The sequence below is a fragment of the Protopterus annectens genome, chromosome 8.part0 (assembly GCF_019279795.1).
Source record: "Protopterus annectens isolate FY-2018-M chromosome 8.part0, PAN1.0, whole genome shotgun sequence".
Lineage (NCBI taxonomy): Eukaryota > Metazoa > Chordata > Ceratodontiformes > Protopteridae > Protopterus > Protopterus annectens.
In genome coordinates, this window is record NC_056741.1 from 1,969,915,763 (window position 1) to 1,969,938,906 (window position 23,144).

The window sequence follows — 23,144 nt, forward strand, 5'->3', positions numbered from 1 at the left end:
GTAAATAGCGCATGAAGCATCAGCAAGGGTAATGGAATTTGCAGGGTTAAACATCTGATTTTTTTTTTACCATTAAAAATGCATCAAGAATGGAAAGGTCCAGAATGGGATTTCCAAAGGATGTTATTACTTGCTACAAAAAAATAAAAATACTGGAATAAAAAAAAATTCCCTTCTCTCCCAAGGAAACTTTTCATGACTACACAGGCAAACAGACAGTCTATAAGGGACTACAGAGCAAGAGCTACCTGGTCTTGAAGACTCTATGGAGTGCCCAAGAAAGTTGACAGATTTTTGAATTCTATTTTATACAAAGAAAAGCTGCTCAGTCTCCTCACTGAGTATCTTGGGGTAAGAGTGGATTGGTGAGACTTAAAAATCTCAGTCTCCCACATACCAGGGCTGGAGGGAGAGGGAAGGAGTCTGCAAGAACTTCAAAACTGCAAGGGGTTACCTTGAGCAGGAGGTAGTACAGTTTCCCTACAATCTGCTCTGCTACCTGCTCTTTCCTCTTTCTCCAGTTCTCCTTCTTGAAAGATTTCTTGTGTCTGAATTTCTCAGTCCTTTCTGGCTTCAGAAAGAAAGGCTGCTGCATAATAGCAAAGTTTGCGTTATACCTGGAGACATGGTTTTCCCCTTTTCATCAATCCTTTTATAGGCTTCTTGATTTGGAATACAAACAGCAAAAAATTATCTACAGGGTCATTTAGGCTATGCTACCAGACTCCTCAGCGCAACACAGTACCTCTGCAGTCCTGGCAGACATTAATAACATCATACCCACATTTAATTGGCATGTCTGTCTACCTTTTGTAAGGCATGGATGAATTTTGGTAATCCTCACCAAAAGAGAAGTCTTAAACACACATACTGCAGTTTCCTCCATTTGTTTTGATACCCCCTTCCCAAAATTACAGAGATTGAGAATTGGAAATTATTGCCTGAATACTGAGTCACAGAATTATATACTTTTGTACCAATGCTATCCAGTCACCTGCTTTTATCATCTGGTAATACATGGTTACTGGGTGCCAGCCTAGAATTCTTCATGTCTAGAGAGACCACTACAGGTTACCTATCAAATTCTTAGAGAGATACTTGGGCTTTTTCTCCACTCTAGAAAAGTGGTTGAATTTCATGAGTGGAGAGGGTTTAACTCATTACAGCTGAGTGTGCCTTCAGGCATTTCTGGAGTAAACTCCAACTGACTCCTCCAGATGTTAAATATTGCTTGTTCATGCTTGCATTAGTAATTCCAAAACCATACTACATACAAGGTATCAGAAGATTTCATCTTAAAGCATACATAATGGCAACATGATTTTATTGCTATTTGACCTCTGTCTAATGCAGCTGAAAAGATATTGAATATTATTTGTATACTGTATTCGTATTGTAATAATTTTCATATTTCTCAATACGTCAACATTCAGGTAACGCAGAATTCCACAGCCTCATATGAAAGCTCATAGCTGCATGAAGAAAATCCTGCTGATAGTATGTGACTTGCTTGAATGGTTACTGAGATATCATAAGCTTATTATATATTACAAAATTAATAATTCACTGCCTTTATTTTGGTTTATAAAATTGAATTTAAAGCATCAAACTGAACAAATGCCACTGATGTAAAGATTTATCCTGAACAGTCTGCAATGTACAGTTTTTTAGTACACTTACAGTTCCAGAGATATGAATATTTGTTTGAACTGTAATGTGATAACCTCATTTTTTTAAAGGCTCAAGTTACACACATTGGGAGTTAAATGTACACACGAGAGTTGTACTGGTAAAAATGAGTTAAAGGGGCCTCAGCAATGAATTTTTGAATGTATATTCATTTGCCCGACGTTCAGAGAGATGGCACTAGGTTTGGACTCATTTATGCTTTTCAAGAGCACATCTGGGCGAGCGCTCATCACAAGAGTAGATGTTTGCATATGGTCATTGCCATAGCCCTATTCATTACATATGGGATCCAGTCACAGGCCAACATCTACCTGATGTGCAAGTCTCCTGCAGTTCTACTCACTCACCAGCACAGAACAATGTGCATAAACAGCCGACCTTGTCTAGCCAAAAAAGTCTGAGAAACACCACTGCTGTATCCAAAGATATGTCAGGCCTTCATGCATGAGCCTGAAAACGGCCATTCTGTGGGGAAAGATGTGAAGTGGGAGCCAGTATTGCAACAGTAATCTTACACACACACACACACCTACTGTTATTATAAAGCACTCATGTAACTGCACTATATTTACTGTCACTATTCATTACATACGAGGACAAGGGACCCACAGCTCACCAACAAACCTAGGAGGGGAGATCCAGTGGCTACTCCAGTATCTCATTACAGAATACCTAGAAGGACTGTTGCAATGACTCCCAACATAACCCTGGACTGTGCGTCCTGTTTAGATTGGAGAGATAATCAGGCGGCTCCTTCACAAATGGACTCTGCTGATATCTGTCTAAAGAACGGAGGTAGCAGTGGAATGCAGTACTATTCACTCCTGTAGAGTTTTGCTCTTCTCATAGCAAATAAACTAGGCAGGTAGCCAAGCATCTGCTCTGTAACTGGTTTACCATCTTTACCCTTAACTGCCTGTGGACATCCAGCAAATGCAGGATCTTGCCTTGAGGTTTCAGGAAAAACACTAGCAGCTGTATTATGACATCATCAGGCGGCCTAGGGCTCGTCCTAAGATGGATCCTACATTGTGAAATACCATGAAGGGTTCCCTTCAGCCATCAGGGCTTGCAGCTCTAAGATTCCCAACAAGATGGTCTTTCAAGACAAAGAATGACTAGCACCCAAACTGCAGGCTCAAAAGGGTCCAAGGTCAGCTGCTCAATAAAGATGTATGTAAGAAAGATAACTTTTTGTGATGATCAAAAGTTAGACCATGCTCTTTAGGACCTGTCTTACCAGCATTTCACCCCATGGAAAGCAAGCAAATGTGTCAGGAACATGAAAGTACAGTTTTGTACCTACCATAAATGTAGATGTTCAAGTGCTAATACAGCTGCAGTCATAACAGATGGGTTTTCCTGCCGTCAGGCGGGTCCTCGGTCGGCCGAATTCCAAAGTCTAGGTCCGGCGTCGGTTGTCGCCGTTTCTTCCCTGACGTCAGTGCGACAGGGGTATAAAAGAACCAGTTGACGCCATTTTCTTCAGTTTTTCTTGCCCGAGATGTCAGGTGCCCCCAGAAGGAAGGCAATACATAAATTTATGCAATAATGAAATGCAATATAATCAAAAAACAGTAGTTGCAAGCAAATACACCATAAAAGAATACCCTTATCAGGTTGTATGAGGAGGTGTTAGCCATAAGGCCTGTCCCAAGAGGGGAAGGAGGGAGGGAAACCTGGACTGCAGCTGTATTAGCACTCGAACATCTACATTTATGATAGGTACAAAACTGTACTATGTTCATCGTGCATACAGCTGCAGTCATAACAGATGGGTAGAATCCCAAAGCTAAAAAAGGGGTGGTAGGCACTAGGTGGAGCTCGGAGGAGCTAGGATGCCCTGCAAGACTACAGTGGCACAGCCTGCTCTAGATTTGGAGTATAATGGTAGGTGATAGTGCTTGGAGAAAGTATGTATTGAACTCCAAGTGGCAGCTTCCAAACTATCTTTGGTAGGAACCCCCCTGAGGAAAGCTGAAGAGGTAGCTGTGGCCCTTGTGGAGTGAGACCAGATTCCTGCAGGTACAGTTTTACCATGAAAAGAGTAACAAAAGCATATGCAGTGGGCTATCCATTTTGAGATTGTCCGTTTGGAAATAGGCTTCTCTTGAGCTCCTGTAGCATAGGACACAAAGAGTTGCTCTGATTTTCTGAAAGGCTTTGTTCTGTCCAAATAATAACGTAGCTGCCTGTGAATGTCCAAGGAATGTAGTAGTCTCTCCCCTTTGTTTTGGGGATTAGGGTAAAAGGTAGGTAAGTGGATAGCCTGATTCAAGGCTACCCTGGTTACTACCTTAGGCATAAAGGAAGGATCGGTCCGTAAGGAAACTCTGTCCTGATGGAAAATGATGAAAGGCTGCACAGCCATGAGGGCTTGTAGTTCCGAAACCCTGCGAGCTGAGGTGATAGCCAGCAGGAAGGCTGTTTTCCAGGACAAATATTGCAGTTCTGTTGAAGCAGCTGGCTCAAAAGGAGGCAAGGTCAGTTTTTCTAGAATGAAACTGAGGTGGTTGCCTTGGGGGTTTTATATTCTTAGCCCCTCTGAGGAATTGTCTTAAGAGGGGGTGAGAGAATAAAGGAGGATCAGTGTTGTATTCTGCAGAAATGGCTGAGGCATGTATTTTGATGGAGGAGAATGAAAGTCCACTGCTTAGCAACTCAGTTAGGTACTGTAATATTTGAGGTAAATTTAGTATTCCAGGATTCTGGCCCTTTTTCTCATTCCAGGCACAAAAACGTTTCCATTTTGCGGAGTAGGCTTTTCTAGTGGAAGGTCTTCTGGCCTCCAAGATGACGTCCTGCACCTCCTTGGAGAGTAGGGTCTGTTGTGATTTTAAGGAATCTTCCATGCGGCTAGGTTGAGTGTTTTCAGCTGACTGTGAAGAGTTTTGAAGTTGTGCTGAGTCAGTAGAAGAGGCATTAGAGGCAGGATCCATGGTGGGGAATGCGTCAGGCTCCTCAGGAGTGGGTACCAGTGTTGTCTTGGCCAGTCTGGAGCAATGAGAATCATCTTTGGTCTGTCTTCTCTGGTTTTTAATAGAAATTTGGGCAGCAGACGAAGAGGTGGAAAGGCATAAACTGTTACTGTTGTCCAACTGAAAGAGAGTGCGTCCACTTTCCAGGCCTGTGGATGAAAGGTCCTTGAGCAGAATTTTGCCAATTGGTGATTTCTGTGGGAGGCAAAGAGATCTATGTCTGGCCTTCCCCATGCTTGAATTATCTTTGTAAAAACTTGAGGATGCAACTTCCATTCGTGTGGTTCTGTCATATTTCTGCTTAGGTTGTCTGCCAGTGTGTTTTCCTTGCCTGGCAGGTACAGTGCTTGAAGTTCGATTTGTAATTCCAGAGCCATGTTCCAAAGAGACATGGCTAGCCTGCATACGGGGTATGAATGGGTTCCTCCCTGCTTGTTTATGTACCACATCACTGTGGTGTTGTCTGTCCTTATCAATAGCTGGCCTGGATGCAGTAGGTCTTTGAAAGCTATAACAGCATTTATTACTGCTAGCATTTCCTTTTGATTGATGTGTAGGTGCTTTTCTTTTTGGGACCATATGCCCTGAATGCACCGATCTGTCATGTGCGCCCCCCAGGCATAGTCCGAGGCGTCTGTTGTGATGACTTGATTTGCTTGAGGCTTGCAGAATGGGAGACCTGTGTTTCTTTGGCATGCTTGAGCCCACCACAGAAATTCCTTTTGAAGACATGGAATCAGTGGTATTATTGTTTCCAAACTGTGGCTGTGTTGAGACCATAGGTTTTTTAGGTACCATCGAAGTTTCCTCATATGCAGCTTTGCACATGGGATTAGTAGGATGCAAGATGCCATGAATCCCAGAGCCTGCAGGATTTTCCTTGCAGTCAGACTGGTGAAAGTTGTCAGTTTTCTGAAGTATTGAGTTAGTTGCCCTTGTTTCTCTGGCGTGAGGTAGGCCATCTGGGTGTTGGTATCCAAGCTGGCACCCAGGAAAATTATTGTTTGAGAGAGTATTAGCCTTGATTTCTTTTGATTGACTGTGTATCCCAGACAATTCAACAACATTATTACAAACGCCAGATGTTTCAAAAGTATGTGCTTGCTGTCCGCTTGGATCAGGCAGTCGCCCAAATATGGGTATATTTGAATCCCTTGAAGTCTGCAGTAGGCAATTACTGATGCCAGGCATTTCGTGAACACTCTGGGTGCAGTAGATAAGCCAAAGGGCAATGCAGAGAATTGATAATGTGTTGAACCTGCAAGAAATCTGAGGTATCTTCTGCAATCTTGTCTGACTGGGACATGCAGGTATGCCTCCTTGAGGTCCAATGTTACCAGCCAAGACTCCTTGCCCAGCATGGGAAGAAGCTGCTGCAATGTGAGCATCTTGAATTTTGGCACGAGTAAAAATGTGTTTAGGATGGATAGGTCCAAAATAGGTCTCCAATCTTTGCCCTTCCTTGGTACCAGGAATTGTCTGGAATAAAAACCTTGACTCTGTTCTTGTGCAGGTACCTCTTGAATAGCTTTCATGTCCATGAGATCTGAAATTTGTTTTTGTGCTTCTGCCCTTTGATTGTGTGGCAGGTTTGGCATGCCTGAAAGTGGAATCTGTAGCCTCTGTCTATAATTTCCAGGATGCATTTGTCTTTGGTGACAATATGCCAATTTTTCGAAAATAATGCCAGTTTTCCGCCTAAAGGTGCTGCCATTTGAGCCTTGCTTGGCATGCAAAGGGGAAAGTCATTGGTTCTGCTTTCTGAATGGCTGTGAACTATCCTCACCACCTCTTTGAGTAGGTGCTTGCCATTGTCTGCCTCTAAACGATCCTTGAGATTGCCCTCTACCCCTTGGGCGCCTGTATCTACCTCTTTGGGGTCTGTCCGTGGCTGGAAAGGACCAATTTTTTGAAGGCCAATTTCTACTGAAACGTGGAGGTTGTACCTGTAGGAAATCTTTCACTGTTTGCATTGATTTTGCCTTTTCCTCCATTTTCTTTAATACCTCCTCAGCTTTAACACCAAACAATACATTTTTTTGCAGAGGAGCATCTAGTAATTTAGCTTTGACATGATCTGGTAAGGTTTGCTCTTTGAGCCAAGCATGTCTACGTATGACTGATCCTGTAAGAGCAGCTCTACATGAGGCCTCTAAAGCATCAAAACCACATTGCAAGGTATGTTTACCCACTTGTTCTGTACTATGTAACAAATCCTGCAACTCCTTCAAGTCTGGCTGTTCAGGCTGTGACATTTTGCTTTTCAACTGTGATAACAGAAACTGTTGGTACTTTAACATATGGAACTGACAGTTTAATGCCCGCATGGTTAAGGTGGCCGAGGTGTATACCTTTTTCCCCCACCTTCTAAAGCTCTGGAAACTCTCTCTGAAGGTAATGGATTTTTAGCAGTGGAATGGATTTTTAGCAGTGGAGGCCTTAATTCTCTTGGGACCCTGTGAAATAGTTTCTGGGTCAGCCGCATGGCTTTTGTATAGGAATTGGTGTGAATCAGGAACCCGGTAATACCAGTCAAGCTTGACTGGAGCTGGAGGTAAAGAATCTGGGTTAAGGCAGGCCTCCGAATACACATCATCTAGTATGTCTAAGACAGGAGGTATAGCCAGAGGCCTGTGCTGAGGGAGCAAGAGGAAATCCCTAAGCCTTTTCTTGGAGTCTGAGTACTCTTGGCCTTCCCAGTGGAAGTATTCCCTTAAGGTATGTAAGGTTTCCCCCAAAAGAATAATCCTCAGGGGGGGAGACAGAGGGAATGGACTCCTCTGCATCAGAATCTTCAAAAGGGGAGTAAGAATGTTCCTGGTCTTCAGAATGTCCTGAAATAATGGAGGCCTGGTCCGAGGAAGGGGATTCTTCCTCCAATCTGGGCCTTTTGTCCGGGGGGGGGGGGTTGAGAACCCCTGATAAGAGTAATTAAATCCTCAGCCATTTTGAGCATCTGCTTTTTAGGCATGGGGCCTTGAGAGGGGCCCTGTGGAGCTTGTCTTTTGGTATGCATGGCTGCTTTGGACTTAGTGAAAGACTTGATGGAAAAAGAAGAGGAAGGCCTGAAGACACCTTGAGAAGTGGCAGGCCTGTCTAAACTCTGAGTTTCACCGCCAAGAGTGGCTTCGGTATCTGTAGTCGGGGCGTGGGCCGATGAGCCTGCGACCTCGGGCACAGAAGACACCACCAATGCAGTGTCATCGGTGGTCAGGGGCTGCGTAGGCCCCTCGCTGAGAACCAGACAACCTGTTGTCGGCTTTGGCGTGGTGTCGGTAGAAGTCGCGGACCTCGTATGTCGGTCCTTATCGTTGCGCCTTTTACTCAAAACCGGAGTCGGAGTATCCGACGACATAATGTAATTAAACTTTTTGCCAAAATAGTGTTGGGCGAACTCCGCCCGATGCTTAATAGTGCGTCTGTTGAATGTAGCACAAAAACGACAGGCCGAGACGTCGTGGTCTGGGCCTAAGCAAGGAATGCAGAGGGAATGAAAATCCTTCTTTGTCTGACATCGGTCTAAGGCAAGAAAAGTTTCCCCAACGGGGTACTTAGCTTTCAAGAAGACTTCGGTTGAAAAATATTCGTAATCTCAGGAGCTGGCCGACCGGCACTTGCGAACTGCTTCTGCTTCGGACACCACGCGGCAAGAAAGACTGGAGAAAATGGCGTTGGCTGGTTCTTTTATACCCCTGTTGCACTGACGTCAGGGAAGAAGCGACGACAACTGACGCCAGACCTAGACTTTGGAATTCGGCCGACCGAGGACCCGCCTGACGGCAGGAAAACCCATCTGTTACGACTGCAGCTGTACGTACGATGAACATCCTCAAATTGAACAGTAAGACAGCAGTCCTCCACACAGATGTGACAAAGAGAGAGAACAAAGGGTACAGCTGCCCTAAGTGGGTCCTCGTTCTTCCTTCTGAATTAAACAGAAAATCTTTCCCAGTTTGCTAGGTACGAGTTCCCTGTATTAAGCTTCCAGGCTTCTTTCAAAATGGTCAACAGAAAAGTTGCTCAACTTTAATAAAATTCAGATCTTTCAAGCCATTAGCCAAAGTCCCTTCATGTGTGAAATCATCAGGGGTTCCAAGCTCTTTGTAAGCAGGTCAATCCTTTGCAGTAGAAGGTATGGTGGCTGTCTGGCTAGCTGCAAGACCAGAACGGCACTATGATTGGTAAACAGATCCCTACTTTTTCCACTGGCTGTGGGAACAGAGGTAATGGGGATGCTAGACAAGAATTTGTACTTACACTGAAAAGGCATCCATCATGCTCATCTCACTGCAGAGAAGCTTTTTGCAGTACAGTGGAAGATGAGGATTCCTCCGGGACTCAGGTCAATCGGAGAGACAACCCCCATTTTTTCACCAGTGCTGGAGTACTTATCATTTAGTTTCCATCTGTGGTTCCCCTGAAGTCTGAAGCTCAGGCTGCCTGCAGTACTATTGCATTAAAAAAAGAGTATACATCCTCTCCGTTACAACCTAAATGGAGCTGCTAACTCACACAGCTGGTGACCTCCCCCCTCTGCTTGTTTATGTACCACATACTTGATGTGTTGTCTATGTTAATGTTTTGTCTATGTTAATGTTAAAGACACCCAATCTCAAGTATGCCTTTAAAGCTTTGAGACCTAGCAGCAGTACTAATAACTGGTGTACGATTACTTCTTGGTGGGGGAAGGACCAAACCCCCTGAACCAAAGTTGCCCTCGAATGTGTCTTCCAGGCAAAGTACAAGTCATCAGCAGTCAGGAGATATTTTGGTTTGAGTTGAGACAAACGTTTCTCTTCATTCCTCTGCACTTGGCCTGCTCACTATAAAACAAGTTCTGAGTACAGGGCAATACAAAAAGTAACATCTCCAGGCTTTAGAAGTGTTGGCTCCAGGATGTGCTAAGGAAATAAAATCTTTGCCATATGAAAAAAAGACCACAAGTATGGCAGATGCCACATATTCCAGAGATTTAAACTCTCTGGCTGTCAAACAGTGCCTATGGACCTGCTGCAGAAAGGAAGGTTGATATGGAGAGAACCTTCTCCTTGTGGAGGTAGTTCTTGCACTCTAAAGTTCAAAGCAGCCCACAGCAAAAATCTATCCTGTCTGGGAAGAGACTCATTCCTTGGACGCTGAATGAAAAACCCCAGATATTCAAAGGGAATCACGACTAATTTCTGTCTAATACTGGGGGCTGTGTTTGGGTCTGCAGGAGGCAGTAATCCAGATACAGGTAGATGTGGACCCTTTTCATCTTTAATAAGGAATGACTGGGGTCAGATACTTTCCAAATATCCTGGATGCAGTGCAAAGGCCAAAGGCAAGGAAGTACAGCAGTGATGCTGGGATCAAACTCAGTGCTGAGGACTTTCTGCAGTACTTGTGGAATAGGACATGCAAATATGCATCCTTCAGCTCCAATATGATCAGAAAGGTCCTTGGGAGGAGTAACAAAAACAGTGACTGTAGGACAAACGTCCTGAACTTTGGCACCTTTGAATTCTAGTATATCCAAAATTGTCCTTCAAGGACAATCTTTTTCAACACTCAGAAAAGGCAGGATAAAGCCCAAGCGTTCTTTCTACACTAGCACCTCTTCTATTCCTCCCTGTTATACAGATTGCTGAAGGAAAGAAAAAAGGCAAGATGCAGTCACTCCTCCAATACCACAGGTATTTACATAATGTTAAAATTAACAAAAAGGGAAGATAACATTCTATCCTGTAGTTTTCTGTAATAAAGCTTGGGACCAAGTTAGTCTGTGGTCATCTTTGCCCAAGCCTCCCAAAGCACCTTGATCTACTTTCAGCATTCTACCTATGGGGACAGCAGGAGAATTAAAGAGTCCTAGCTGATCAGAAGGGAATGGTGGACCTCCTTGTACCATGCTCTCTTTTCCCACTCCATGTCTACTTCTCACTTGACTCCTAATGCCTTAGTCTGCACCTGAAAAGTGGTCCGTTTTTGAAGAACAGTTCTGGCAATACTAAGGAATCTGATAGTGAAAAACACCATTTCACTGCCTGCAAGATCTTCTGTGCCCAAGGCAGGTATGGTGCCCAATTAAAGAACCTCTCTCAACCACATCAGACAGGTATGGTGCCCAATTAAAGAACCTCTCTCAACCACATCAGACTATGTCCACAGCATCATAACTCCATTTAAATCATAAGCTTACTATATCATTAGGAGAACTTAATACAGATTTAAGACTTGGATGTAGAAATTCAGCATGAGTCACTTAATACCCTGTTTCTGAAATGTATTAAGACACCTCTGATTTGAAACCCATATACAACCAAGGATCTCAAACCCGCTATCACAAAAGAACACTTGCTAAAAGTGCACTCCAACACAAAAAAAATACATCCTCTATTAGACTTGAAAGAGACCAGGTTGCCTGAACAGCACTAAACACGAGCTAGTGGACCACCCCTCTTACAACTATTAAACCCGTGCTTATCCACCAGCTTTGTCCCAGAGCTTTGGACCACAGCAGCTGTGATATCACTTCACAAGGGCAGCCTCACCACAGACTCTGGGAATTACAGACCCATCAGCCTGACGAGCCTCATCTGCCATGAATGGGTCATAACAAATATGGTAGATAATGATATAAAAATTCTTTTTAATAATCCCAACAGCTTGGCTTTGTTAAAGGCAGATCCTGTCTAAGTACTCTGGTGAATTTCTTTTGAAAGGGTAATGCAAGCAAAAGACAGTGGTCACATTGTCCACATAGCATACCTTGACCTTGCCAAAGCATTTAATACCATACCATACCATACACAAACATTATTAATATGCTAAATGCAATCCAAGATGATCACTCTGCAGTTAAGTGGATTCCTAAACTGGCTGAGGGACAGAATCCATAGTGTGTGCTATCAGAAAACATGAAGGTAACCAGTGAGGTACCACAGGGATTCGTACTAGAACTTCTGCTGTTCATTCACAACTCTCATCTCCAACTCAAATATGGGGGACTCTGGTTAACCAAGTTTGTAGAAAATTGTAAAGTGAATGTTGTACATAAGCCTCATTCTGATATGCAGATTATTCAAAGTGTACTTACTGATGTTAACAGCAGGTGCTCTGTGAATGGACTAAAATGAAATCCTGACACATGCAATACTGTTGTATTTGGTAAACAAATCTTCAGCCCAGCTCAAAGTATATAAAACACCCCACTACAAAATGATATGAGAGACCTTGGAACAAGGATAGAAAACTCCCTCTCCTTTGAGCATCATATTGCAGCAGTGGTCAGGAAATCTTTACATTTGGCATAACTGACCTCCAAGGGTCTTTCCTCCAGCATAGCTGATCATTTAGGATATATATTCCCTGTAGATCCAAAAAACTGATTTGCTGGCTGTAGTGTATGCAAATAATTGGAATACAATTAAATGTGATTTTTCTCCTGGTCATTTCTCAAAGGGGTCATTGCTCTTTTTTATGGGTTTTCTTGGTGAGACAGCTTACAGCCCTGTAGCATGGACTTTCCAAAAGTAGCTCGATACCCTGAGATGCAGTCAAGACTAGCATGCTTGACAAAGATGTGTACCAAGGACCACATGGCTATGGTACAAATCTATGAAACAAAAAACATGCTTAAATAATGTCTTGGGGGCAGCTACTCCCCTGGTGAGTGGGCTTTAGTCACAGCATTTGCCAAATGGTGATTAGTTGACTACAGGAAAAGGATAGCTCAACAGGCAAGCAATTTAAAATGCCTTTGGCAATCCCAAACCCTTTATATATCCAGAGCAAAACATAGAAACAAAATGGTTTATCTTCCTAAACTCTGGACCCCAATTCAAGTAACAGCTAAGAAACTAAGCACATCCAAGTTGTGAAGAGCCTTCCTTCCTGGGTATTTACCATTGCAAAGAAAACTTGGGAGGTTATGAACGGTTTAAGGAAATGTGTAAAACAACCTTTAAAATAAGGTGAGTTCATCCAGAGAAACAAGACCTGCAGCTCTGAGCACCTCATGGAAATGGCGGTTATGAAGAAAAGGGTTTTCCATGGACCAAGCCTTCAATGCCATAAAGCGATCATGCTCAAGTAGTAAACTGACAGCCCTATCACTATGACATTCAGATTTCATGGTGCACACTGAAGTTCCTCAAACAGGGAAAAAGATGCAGAACCTTTTGGGAAAAGCTTGAACAACTGGTTCTGGACCAAAGGACCATTTTCCACAAACTCATGATGTGTAGGGATAAAAACAACATGTACTTTGCAAAATAAGTGGAGCTTGAACTACACTGCCAAAAAATATCAAGATCACATGCAAACTAGCTGACTGGGGAGGTACAAGAATCAGATCTGTCCAGCATGAGTAATGTTTTCACTTGGAGGCAGAAGCTTCTTGAATGGAGGGCCTCCTGATCATCTTATCCATGTCAGTAACACCCACTCACAAACTAGTGACATTTGGGGATCTACATTAGCTGCCAACTACTTCCATTAATGGAAGGCATTCATAGATGAACCAGGAGGATTTCCTGCACTACTAATGATCTTACAGCCTAAAATTTTACCAACTGGCATCCACCAAGGTGCAATGTGAGTCCATTAACACATCTGAAGTCCACTTATCACTCCATCTAAAGCACTGAATCAGACCACCCTATGTATCTGTGCTTTCCATTGCCATAAACCTTGAAAAATGTGGCAGCTATGAACATACGGCCAAGTAAATAGCTTTCTGAATTGCTAACCATCACTATCCTACTTTCAATCACCAAGGTCATATTCAAATCAGTGGAAGATGGTGAGCTCACAGAAATGGGGTTTTTAGACCTTGCATAGTTTTTGACCCGGTAAAATCAGTCACTTCTGCTAAATCTGAATTTTCACTGTATAACCTTATAGCTTTAACATAATCTTTGTTTAGCAACCTACTTCTTGAATAGCTTCTTTAGAGTGTCCATGGACTAAGCAGTAGTTTCAAGCTAATGAGATGTTACACAACTGTCTGGTATATGCCCACTATTTTTCACCCTGTTTATTAATACACTCACACTACAATCCCCACCACTAATCATTCACTGATAATTTGGTTATACAGGTTTCAAGTCAGCCATAGTATGATCTCTTCACAGACATATAGAACTTGTTGCAATTTTGTCTTGCGCTGAGCAGTATGGATCTTCAGTTTAACATCAGTGGCACAAGGACTGAGGTCTAGCATGCTAGACTTTACAGTAAATGACATGGCACATGTCAGCAGCAGGTGGAGAGGCAGCAGCTGAACCTGTACCCATTTTCTAGTATTACTTGCACTGTTAGCTCCAAGCCTGAGCATCTCATCATGCACTGAATGTGTGCAGCAAAAGCACTCTACAAACTGTTATTACATCAATAATTTAAACTTGTAAAGCAAGCGAGCACTACAAGGGATTGTTACTCACTACATTAGAACAGGCTCTACTTCTCTGTGACCTGCACGTTACTTCCATCAAACAGAAATATAGTATAGTTGTGTAACCAGCCAGTACACCAAAGCCTTTACATCTTCAGAGCGTCTTATGTCAGCCATATGCTTCCTGCCGAGAAGAAGGGCATAAAGGTGGCAATAAGCACACTGGATACTCAGAACTGAAGTGCCCAAGGGAACTAGAGCAATCGCAAGAGAAAGGAGAACATGCACATCTAGGAGGAAAGAGAAACAGGAGAGAAAATAGGGCAAGATGGTGAAGACCCATTGGTCTGCATAGCATTTCCAACAAAAGATAAGTAAGGAGGCAGGAGAGAGGGCCTGAATACTGCAACAGTGAAAAGGGCATCTACTGTTATGGTAAGATTTTACTCCACTGCACTATTTCCTTCCATATCAACGTTGCAGTATTCATCACCTAAGGGAAAGTACCAAAGCTACTGTACAGGGTAGGAGGACGACGGCACAGAGAAAACCTCCACAAACCCATGAAGGATAGCCCCTGCTCATGAAATGACATCCAACTGGTAATGTTTAGTAAATGTGTGGACAGAGGACCAAGTAGCAGCTTCAAGGATGGATCTAGTATTTAAATCTTTGAAGAAAGTTCTAGAAGAGGCAACTTCCCTTGTAGAATGATACTGAGCTGAAGCATACAGCTGTTTACCATGAAAAGAAAAACGAAAGGAAGTGGCCTTAAAAATCCAGGAGGAGATGGGTTTGCTTAAAAACTGTCAAACCCAATGTCCTGGAATGAAAAACAAAAAGCTGCTCAGATTTATGGATATGCGAAAGGTACGTACTTACTATAACGATAGATTTGTGTTGTCTGTCACAGTGTGGTTCAACCTGTGGGTCTTCAGATCAGATTGATCAGACACCGGCAAATTCCAGACGAATATGAACTCCCTTGCTCAACTCCCCGCTCCTCCCCCTAATCCTCAGATTGAGTTTGCCCCATGACATCCACTTCCAAAATATACTAAAAAGCTTTTCCAACCAAGGAGGACACAGGACTCCAAAAATAAGGAGCAGACGGCCTCCAATGTTCAGTCATCACAAAAAAGGAAGTTTGTCATAGCAGCCAAAGGGGGAGGGAGGTTGAACCAAATGGAGACAGATGACACAGATGTATCTTTATGGTAAGTACATGACTTGCATTCAATGTCTACTCTGTCTGGTTTCAACTTGTGGGAGAGTCCCCAGCCACAAATTTTTTTTTGGAAAGACCCAAGGATTTTCTGCAATACAGTGGAGCCAAAGGAACCTCTGGATCTAGACTGATTATCCAGCTTATAATGCAACACAAAAAAGTGTAGTGACCCAGCCAAGTAGCAGCTGCACAAATATCATCTACTGATACTCGAGGAAGGAGAGCTGTAGAAAGTATCCAGAAGCCCTGTCAAATGACCTTTAGGCTTGTGTGGAAGAGTTTTGCTTATCAAAGAATACGCAAACAAAATTCAATCAGACAGTCACTCGGATAATGTTACTTCAAAGGTGAGCCCAGCCTGGATTTTGAGGAAGATGCAAATAACTGATTGGATTTTCTGAAAGCTCTGGTACAGTCCAAATAAAATCTCAACTGCTGATGTACATCCAGACAATGCAAAAGGTATTAACCTTTATTGGAGAAAGTGGGAAAAATACAGGAAGATGAATGGAATTATTAAGTTTACTCTCAGAAGCTACCTTTGGCATAAAAGGATTCATACGAAACAAAACCCTGTCTTTACGGAACACCAAATAAGAAGGTTAAGAATCAAGAGCTTGCAACTCCAAAACCCTCCTTGTGGATGTAACTGTCAAAGTTTTCCAAGACAACAGCTTCAAACCAGAAGCAGCTGAAGGTTCAGCTGAAGGACCTGCAAAACAAAGGGCAAATCTTAGGAAGGAATTGGATCCTGAACTGGGGGATGGAGCAAAAAGGTACCCTTGAGGAATGCTCTGGAAATCTTGAGGGAAGCCAGAGTCACATTACCTCTGCCAACATGAAAGTTAAAGAGATGGCTGCCAATTGCACTTTAATTGTAGAAAAACTGGAACCTGCCTGAAGTAACGCAGCGAGAAAATCCAAAACTGATTCCAAAGGGGCAGAGGAAGTCCTAAAAGGGAAGGAAGTGACTTCATACCACAAAAGAACCATAGTGAATTAGAACCTGACAGCCTGTGGTGATTTGTAGCCAAATTGGAAAACATACAGAGTTAACCTTTGAGAAAGGGGAATCTGCCCTAGGGGGTAGAAGATGACAGTCACAGATGCTGACTTGTCTAGAAAAGAAGGCTTCTGTCCTTTGGAATCCTTAGCAGACTTCTCAGCAAAAAAAACCCCCACTCTTGACAAGCCTTTTACCTGTCAAAGGTTGCTTACACTGCCAGAAGGGCAATTAATCTGAAACTTGGAAATAGCAGAAAGGAAAATTTGCTTAAGTTTTTTTATGCCCTTCCCTTTGTCTTGTGAAGCGTTGCAGATCCAAATGAATTTGGAGTATCTAAGGGAGAATCCAATAATTTGGCCTTTATATCCTCAGGAGGAGACTGCAACCTCAGCCAAAAATATATTCTGATGGCAGACCCTGATGCAGCTGCCCTAGAGGAAGCATCAGCAGCATAACTACATTTAATGAAAACACGAGCTACTTGTGAGACCAAACCTAGCAAAGGAATATCATACATCCTAGCATCAGACTCGGGCCTAACTGAGCCTGAAGAGCTAGCACATAAATAGTCATGTCACTTTAATAATTAATGGCCTTGAAAGCCAAGGTGGCAGAGGTATACACATTCTTACCAAACCTATCTATAGCCTTACTATTTTTGTCAGAAGGCAGCAGCTTAGAATACGGAAGTAACTTAGTAGGTGTATTAGTAGAAAGTGAAGTCACTGAAGGGTCTGAATAAGGATTTTTGTACAAGAATATCTGAGCCCCAGGACTTTATAAAACCAGTCAGGTTTCACTGGTGCACGAGACTGAGACTCAGGAGCCTGGGAAGTAGAGGTAAAGGTATCAAGAAGGGATTCCAAACAGGTGGTACTGCAGAAGGCCTGGGAGAGTCCATCTGTAAGAGGTCATAATACCTCTTTTGGACATCAGACATTTGTGTACTCTCAACGAAATGTTCCATCACCAACAATGATGTCTCCAAAAGAAAGCCCTTCAACAGGGGACTCAAGGGAGACATTATCTTCATCAAACCCTAAGCAAGAAGGGAATGATTCTGGGAAGAGTAAGAGGGATTCTTCCCCAGAATCCAAATCCTCTTCTTTATCAGAAATATAAGAAACCCTGGTATTCTTAGGAGTAGAAGAGGATAAGGTACAGGGGAGTAAACCAACAAACCTACGGAGGTTTAAAAGGCCATATCGGCTTTAAAAAGACCTGGAGGGAAATCTTGCCACTTCTTCTATTGGTCCTTAGCTACAGGAACTACATGCCTATTCTTATGTTTCTTCTTCTTTACAGGGAACTCAGCCCTAACAAACTGAGGAGGTTCTGAAACCAGTCTAGCTTTAACAAAGGAACCAGGTACCTCTTCACTCAAAAGTAACTGAAGAATCCCCCTAGGCCCATCTGAAATAATCAGCCATAGCTCCCCATCTTGTTTGCAGCAGATACAGTCTCAGCCTTGGAGGACATGCGGATGAAGCCCCATGTCAGCCTCCAACAGGGTTATGACAGAGGGAGCAGGAATCCCATCCAGATGGTCGCCAAGTTCCTCATCTAACCCAGCTAAGACATCCAGCAAATGCTAGACAGAAGTCTATAAATACTTTTTTAGATATATTAACACTTTTTTAGACTTCTTTACACAAGGCAGCTGAACAACCAGGTGGCCGGATTTATCAGCCATGGAACTCTGAGCTAGCGACTTAAGAAATTAATTTTCCAAATAAAACGGGACGATAGACAGCTGAGCAGGGTCTTGGGTACAAAGGCCTGACAAGTATCTCCCTGCTTGTGGTCATGATCAGCCCTAAGCTTCTTGTGTCGCTAGTCTGAATGCTGCCTTAATCTGCCAATTTCATTCACATTTCACCTTTCTGGATGACATGTAAGCTGATTAACTACGCAAAATTTTAATTAATTTATTTATTTAACATTTGTTTACTTGGAAAGTCTGACTTGGAAAGAGGCAATTTTCAGTGCAGGCCTGGGAAGAAACACTCCAGATTCACGTTTTTGTAATATGGGGGAAACTGGAGCACCCAGAGGAAACCCACACAAACACAGGGAGGACATGCAGACTCCACAGAGAAGGCACCCCAGCCAAGAATCGAACCAGAGAACCTCCTGCGGTGAGGGGACAATGCAAACTGCTGCACTGCCCATAATGAAAAAAGAAAGAGTTCCCAGTGATTTGGTAGCTGATAACGAAGTGAATGACTTTCAGACTGAATTCAAACACAGCATTCGGACTGGCTGCAAAGTTGAGCATCTGGCACTCATATGTCATGCATCTTATGTCTCAGGCATAGGACAGACATTTGAGATATGGCACTTGGAAGGGCTGAAGGTGTTGGTATGCAGGGCAGACGTATGTCTATCCACATCAGGAAATCCCTTTAGTAAGGAATACTGAATAGTGATGAGGGAAGGTCATCTGTAGTTCTTCTGACACACCAGTTTCACTTTTTTGGTCACTTCTGCAATAAAATTCAAATAATCCAAAGCAAATTTTGCACAAAAACAGATAATCTAATTTGTATCATAAAAGAAACAGGACTGCTTTGCAAAACCCATCTTTGTAATACAAGCAAATTATCTTATTTTAGCATATTACAACTTACCCTGGAATATTGCAGTTTGTCCACAATGTCGTCACTTGTTAGCGGAATCAAACCTGAAGAAGAAAAAAAAAAAAGATTACTAATACATAAGGACTCTTGAGATGTCTAGCTACAACTGTTAAGACTGCTGCACATTACAATTATGGATGAACTGTAATCTTGGAATTTCATAAACCTCAAAGATCAAGCATAAGATGCTATGTGAATTACATAGACTAATACTGCTTATAAATGAAGTTTTCCGTTAGTCATGTTAATCATAAAAAAAAAAAGTTCAGGCTTATTGATAAATCCCTACATAGGAAGAAAACACCTCTACACGGCATATTTAGGAGGTCTCTTTTGTAGCATTTCTTTAAACCCATTTCCTATGATCCAACACTTACCTAAGCTCTACCTCTGCACTACATGCCAAGCTGTGCTCCCAGAAGCCCACTTCTTGAATACAACTCAAAATAGGGCTATACTAGTCAAGTCTTCAGTTATTTCCTTTATTTGGAAGTTTTAATGACGTAGGAGTAGAGGCTTTTCCTGCAACATATTTTAAATGTTCTGGACATCTGGCAATTCCGGTGTAATTTTTTTTTGCCCCAGTTTAGATTGTGACCAGTGTGTGCTGCACTCAGTGATGTTTATTCATTTCATTTTCAAGCCGCACAATCACCATCTCTTGAAAACTTGGTACTATTTACATACCCTTACAAAGCATCACAAACTGGATTCATTCTCCAGGGGGCTTCTGGAAACTTAATATACTGTCCTCCCCCAGTCTTACAGAAAAGGCTGTGGTAGTGAATATATAAGCACGCAGGCAGGCAGTCTCCCAGACACCTTAAGTGACCACAACATAATATACTTTATACGTAGTAGAATAAGCATATGCAAAACCACTAACTATATATCCACTAGAAACACAAAAAAATTCTCTCCTGTGGGCCTCAATACTTTACTCTGTAACTGTGACTGGACCCCCCTAAAAACCCTCCCACTAGACCAGGCTGTAGCATATTTCAACAAAACATTTCTACAACACCTAGACACTGTCACTCCACTGCGCAAAATCAAGGTTAGAACCTCAACAAACCCCTGGCTCAGTAAAGAAACCAAACAAATCCTCAAGTCCAGAGACACTGCCTGGCTTTACTATAAAAAAAAAAAACAAAGAAACACAAAGCCTAACTAAGTGCCAAGAACTGCGCAACCGTGCAAAAAAATGCATTAGGCTGGACAAAAAATGATACTACACGACATTACAAACTAAATACCAATATAACCCCCAAAAATTTTGGAAAAATGTAAACCAGCTACTAAAACCCACCCAAGAGGCTACTCCCAAACCAACCACCCCGACACTAAAGTTCCCATCGAAACACAATTCAACTCCCACTTTGTGAACTCAATTCTATCCTTAGTATCACAGGACAGTTCCTTCCTCACTATCCCCCCTCAACACAAATAACACTAATACAAGCTTTACCCTCAAAAAGTACAGCTGTGTACACTTACCATAAATGTAGATGTTAGAGTGTATTCACTGTTGCAGTCATTACATTTCGGTAATCTGCTGGCAGGTTGCCCTCAGTCAGCCTGAATAACAAAGTCTTGGGTCCTGCGTCGGTTGCTGTCTCCTCTTCCATGACGTCCGGTTGTCAGGGGTATAAAACATGCAGCCAACGCCATTTTATTCAGTTTTTCTTGCCCCAGATGTCAGGTGCCCCCCAAATGGGGAACAAATATATATATATATATATATATATATATACATATACATATGTATATATATATATATATATATATATATATATGTATATATAAATAAACAAAAATGTAAGTAAATGCACTTTTAGCAACATAAACTTTACCTTCATCTAACAGCAAATACACCACAAAGGCTTTAGTATATAGTGAAGGAAAGAAAAGGTATAGAAAAGGGGGATGGTGGGTGGATAACCTGGACTGAAACAGTGAATACACTCGAACATCTACATTTATGGTAAATGTACACAACTGTACTATGTTCTTCGTGTTTCACTGTTGCAGTCATTACATTTGGGTAGAATCCCAAAGCTATGGATGGGAGGATGGAACTAAACAGCATTAGGAGCGGCTATAAGGCACTGCAGGACTGCAGTGGCAAAGCTTGCCCTGGATTTGTGAAAGAGAGGTAAATGATGATGCTTTGTGAAGGCGTGAACAGAGCTCCAAGTAGCAGCTTCTAGAATGTCTTCGGTTGGAACTCCTCGGAGAAAAGCTGCTGAAGTAGAGGCAGCCCTGGTGGAATGTGAGCTGATCCCCTTGAGCACAGGTTTACCATGGTGCAAATAGCAGAAACAAATGCAGTGGCTTATCCACTTAGAAATAGTCTGCTTTGATATAGCCTTCCCCTCTGATACTGCAGCAAATCATACCAGTAGTTGCTCAGATTTTCTTAGAGATTTGGTCCTGTTTAAGTAGAATCTTAGTGGTCTGTGTACATCCAAGGAATCCAGAATCCGCTCCCCCTTGTTCAGCGGATTTGGGTAAAATGTTGGCAGATGAATGGTTTTGTTAAGAGCCACACTGGATATCATCTTAGTCATAAAAGAAGGATTGGTCCTGAGGGACACCCTCTCCGGGTAAAATACGATAAAAGGCTCCACTGCCATGAGGGCCTGTAGTTCTGAAACCCCTCTTGCTGAAGTGACTGCCAAGAGAAAAGCTGTTTTCCAAGATAGAAATTTTATATCCGCAGTAGCTGCTGCTTCAAAAGGAGACAGGGTGAGCTTTTCCAGTACGAAATTGAGGTCCCATGCAGGAGTTGGAGATCTTCTGGGAGGCCTTAAATTTTTGGCCCCTCTAAGATACTGTTTAAGCAGAGGATGAGAAAATGGGAGGCTCCATGTTGTAATGAGCTGAGACGGCAGAGGCATGGATTTTTACTGAAGAAAAAGATAGGCCCTTGTCAAGCATCTCAGTCAAATATTGTAAAATCTGAGGAATATTGGGCTTTGCTGTGTCTGTTCCTTGTGCTTGGTTCCAAGCACAAAATCTCTTCCATTTATCAGCATAAGATTTTCTAGTACTTGGCCTTCTGGCTTCCAAAATGACATCTATCACAGATTTACTGAGAGGTGTTGTTTGAATAATTAAATGATCAACCATGCTGCAAGGTTCAGAGTTTAGAGCTGAGTGTGCAGAATTTGATTGTTCTGCTGAGACAGTAGATGAGGTATTTGAAGCAAGTACCAAGGGGGAAATTGAGACATGTTCATTAGAAGTGGATACTAGTGTTGCCGATGCCAGTCCGGAGCAACTAGGATCATTTTTGTTTTTTCCTGTCTGACTTTTAGTAAGACCTTGGAGAGAAGAGGCAGAGGGGGAAAGGCATAGATGGATAGGTTTTTCCAACTGAAGGATAGGACATCCACTTTCCATGCTTTTTTGTGATGAATTCTTGTGCAGAATTTGTCCAGCTGATAATTTTGGGGAGAGGCAAATAGATCTAGGTCTGGGCTCCCCCATTTCAGTGCTAACAAGCTGAAGATTTGTGGATCCAGTTTCCACTCATGTGGGTCCATAAGATTTCTGCTTAGGTCGTCTGCCAGAGTATTTTGTTTTCCTGGCAGGAATTGAGCTTGAAGATGTATTTGATAAGTCAAAGCCGTGTTCCACAATGTCATGGCTAGTCTGCAAAGGGGGTAGGAATGTGTACCCCCTGCTTGTTTATGTACCACATAACCGTGGTGTTGTCCGTCTTTATTAGTAGTTGCCCTAGATGAAGTAAGTCCTTGAAGGCTGTCAGAGCATTCTGAACAGCTAGCATCTCTTTCTGGTTGATATGCAGATGCATTTGTTCTGGGCTCCATTTGCCCTGAATGCATCTCCCCGCCAGGTGGTCCCCCCAAGCATAGTCTGATGCGTCTGTAGTTAGGGTTTGGGTGGCAGGGGGTAGAGTGAACGACAGTCCCTTGTTTTGGTGACATGTCTCTGCCCACCAAAGAAACTCCTGTTGTAGGCAGGGAATGAGAAGAATCATTGTTTCCAGACTGTGGCAATGTTGGCTCCATAAACTTTTTAGGTACCACTGAAGTTTCCTCATATGCAGTCTTGCATATGGAATTAGTAGAACGCAGGATGCCATGAACCCCAAAGCCTACAGAATTTGTCTTGCAGATAACTGGGGTTTTTGTAGCCATTTGTTTGAAATATATTGTCAGTTGCCTTTGTTTGTCTGGCATAAGGTAAGCCATCTGGGCAG

At 42.6% G+C, this 23,144-nt stretch overlaps 1 protein-coding gene across 1 annotated transcript in view; it reads right to left on the reverse strand.

Annotated features, from left to right (window-relative positions):
• Nucleotides 1–23,144, reverse strand: part of POLR2C (RNA polymerase II subunit C) — a 455,631-nt gene that overhangs the window by 256,278 nt on the left and 176,209 nt on the right. Inside the window, exon 4 of the mRNA XM_044081501.1 lies at nt 18,908–18,960. Coding sequence (XP_043937436.1) covers nt 18,908–18,960 — 53 coding nt within the window. The remainder of the gene's footprint in view (nt 1–18,907; nt 18,961–23,144) is intronic.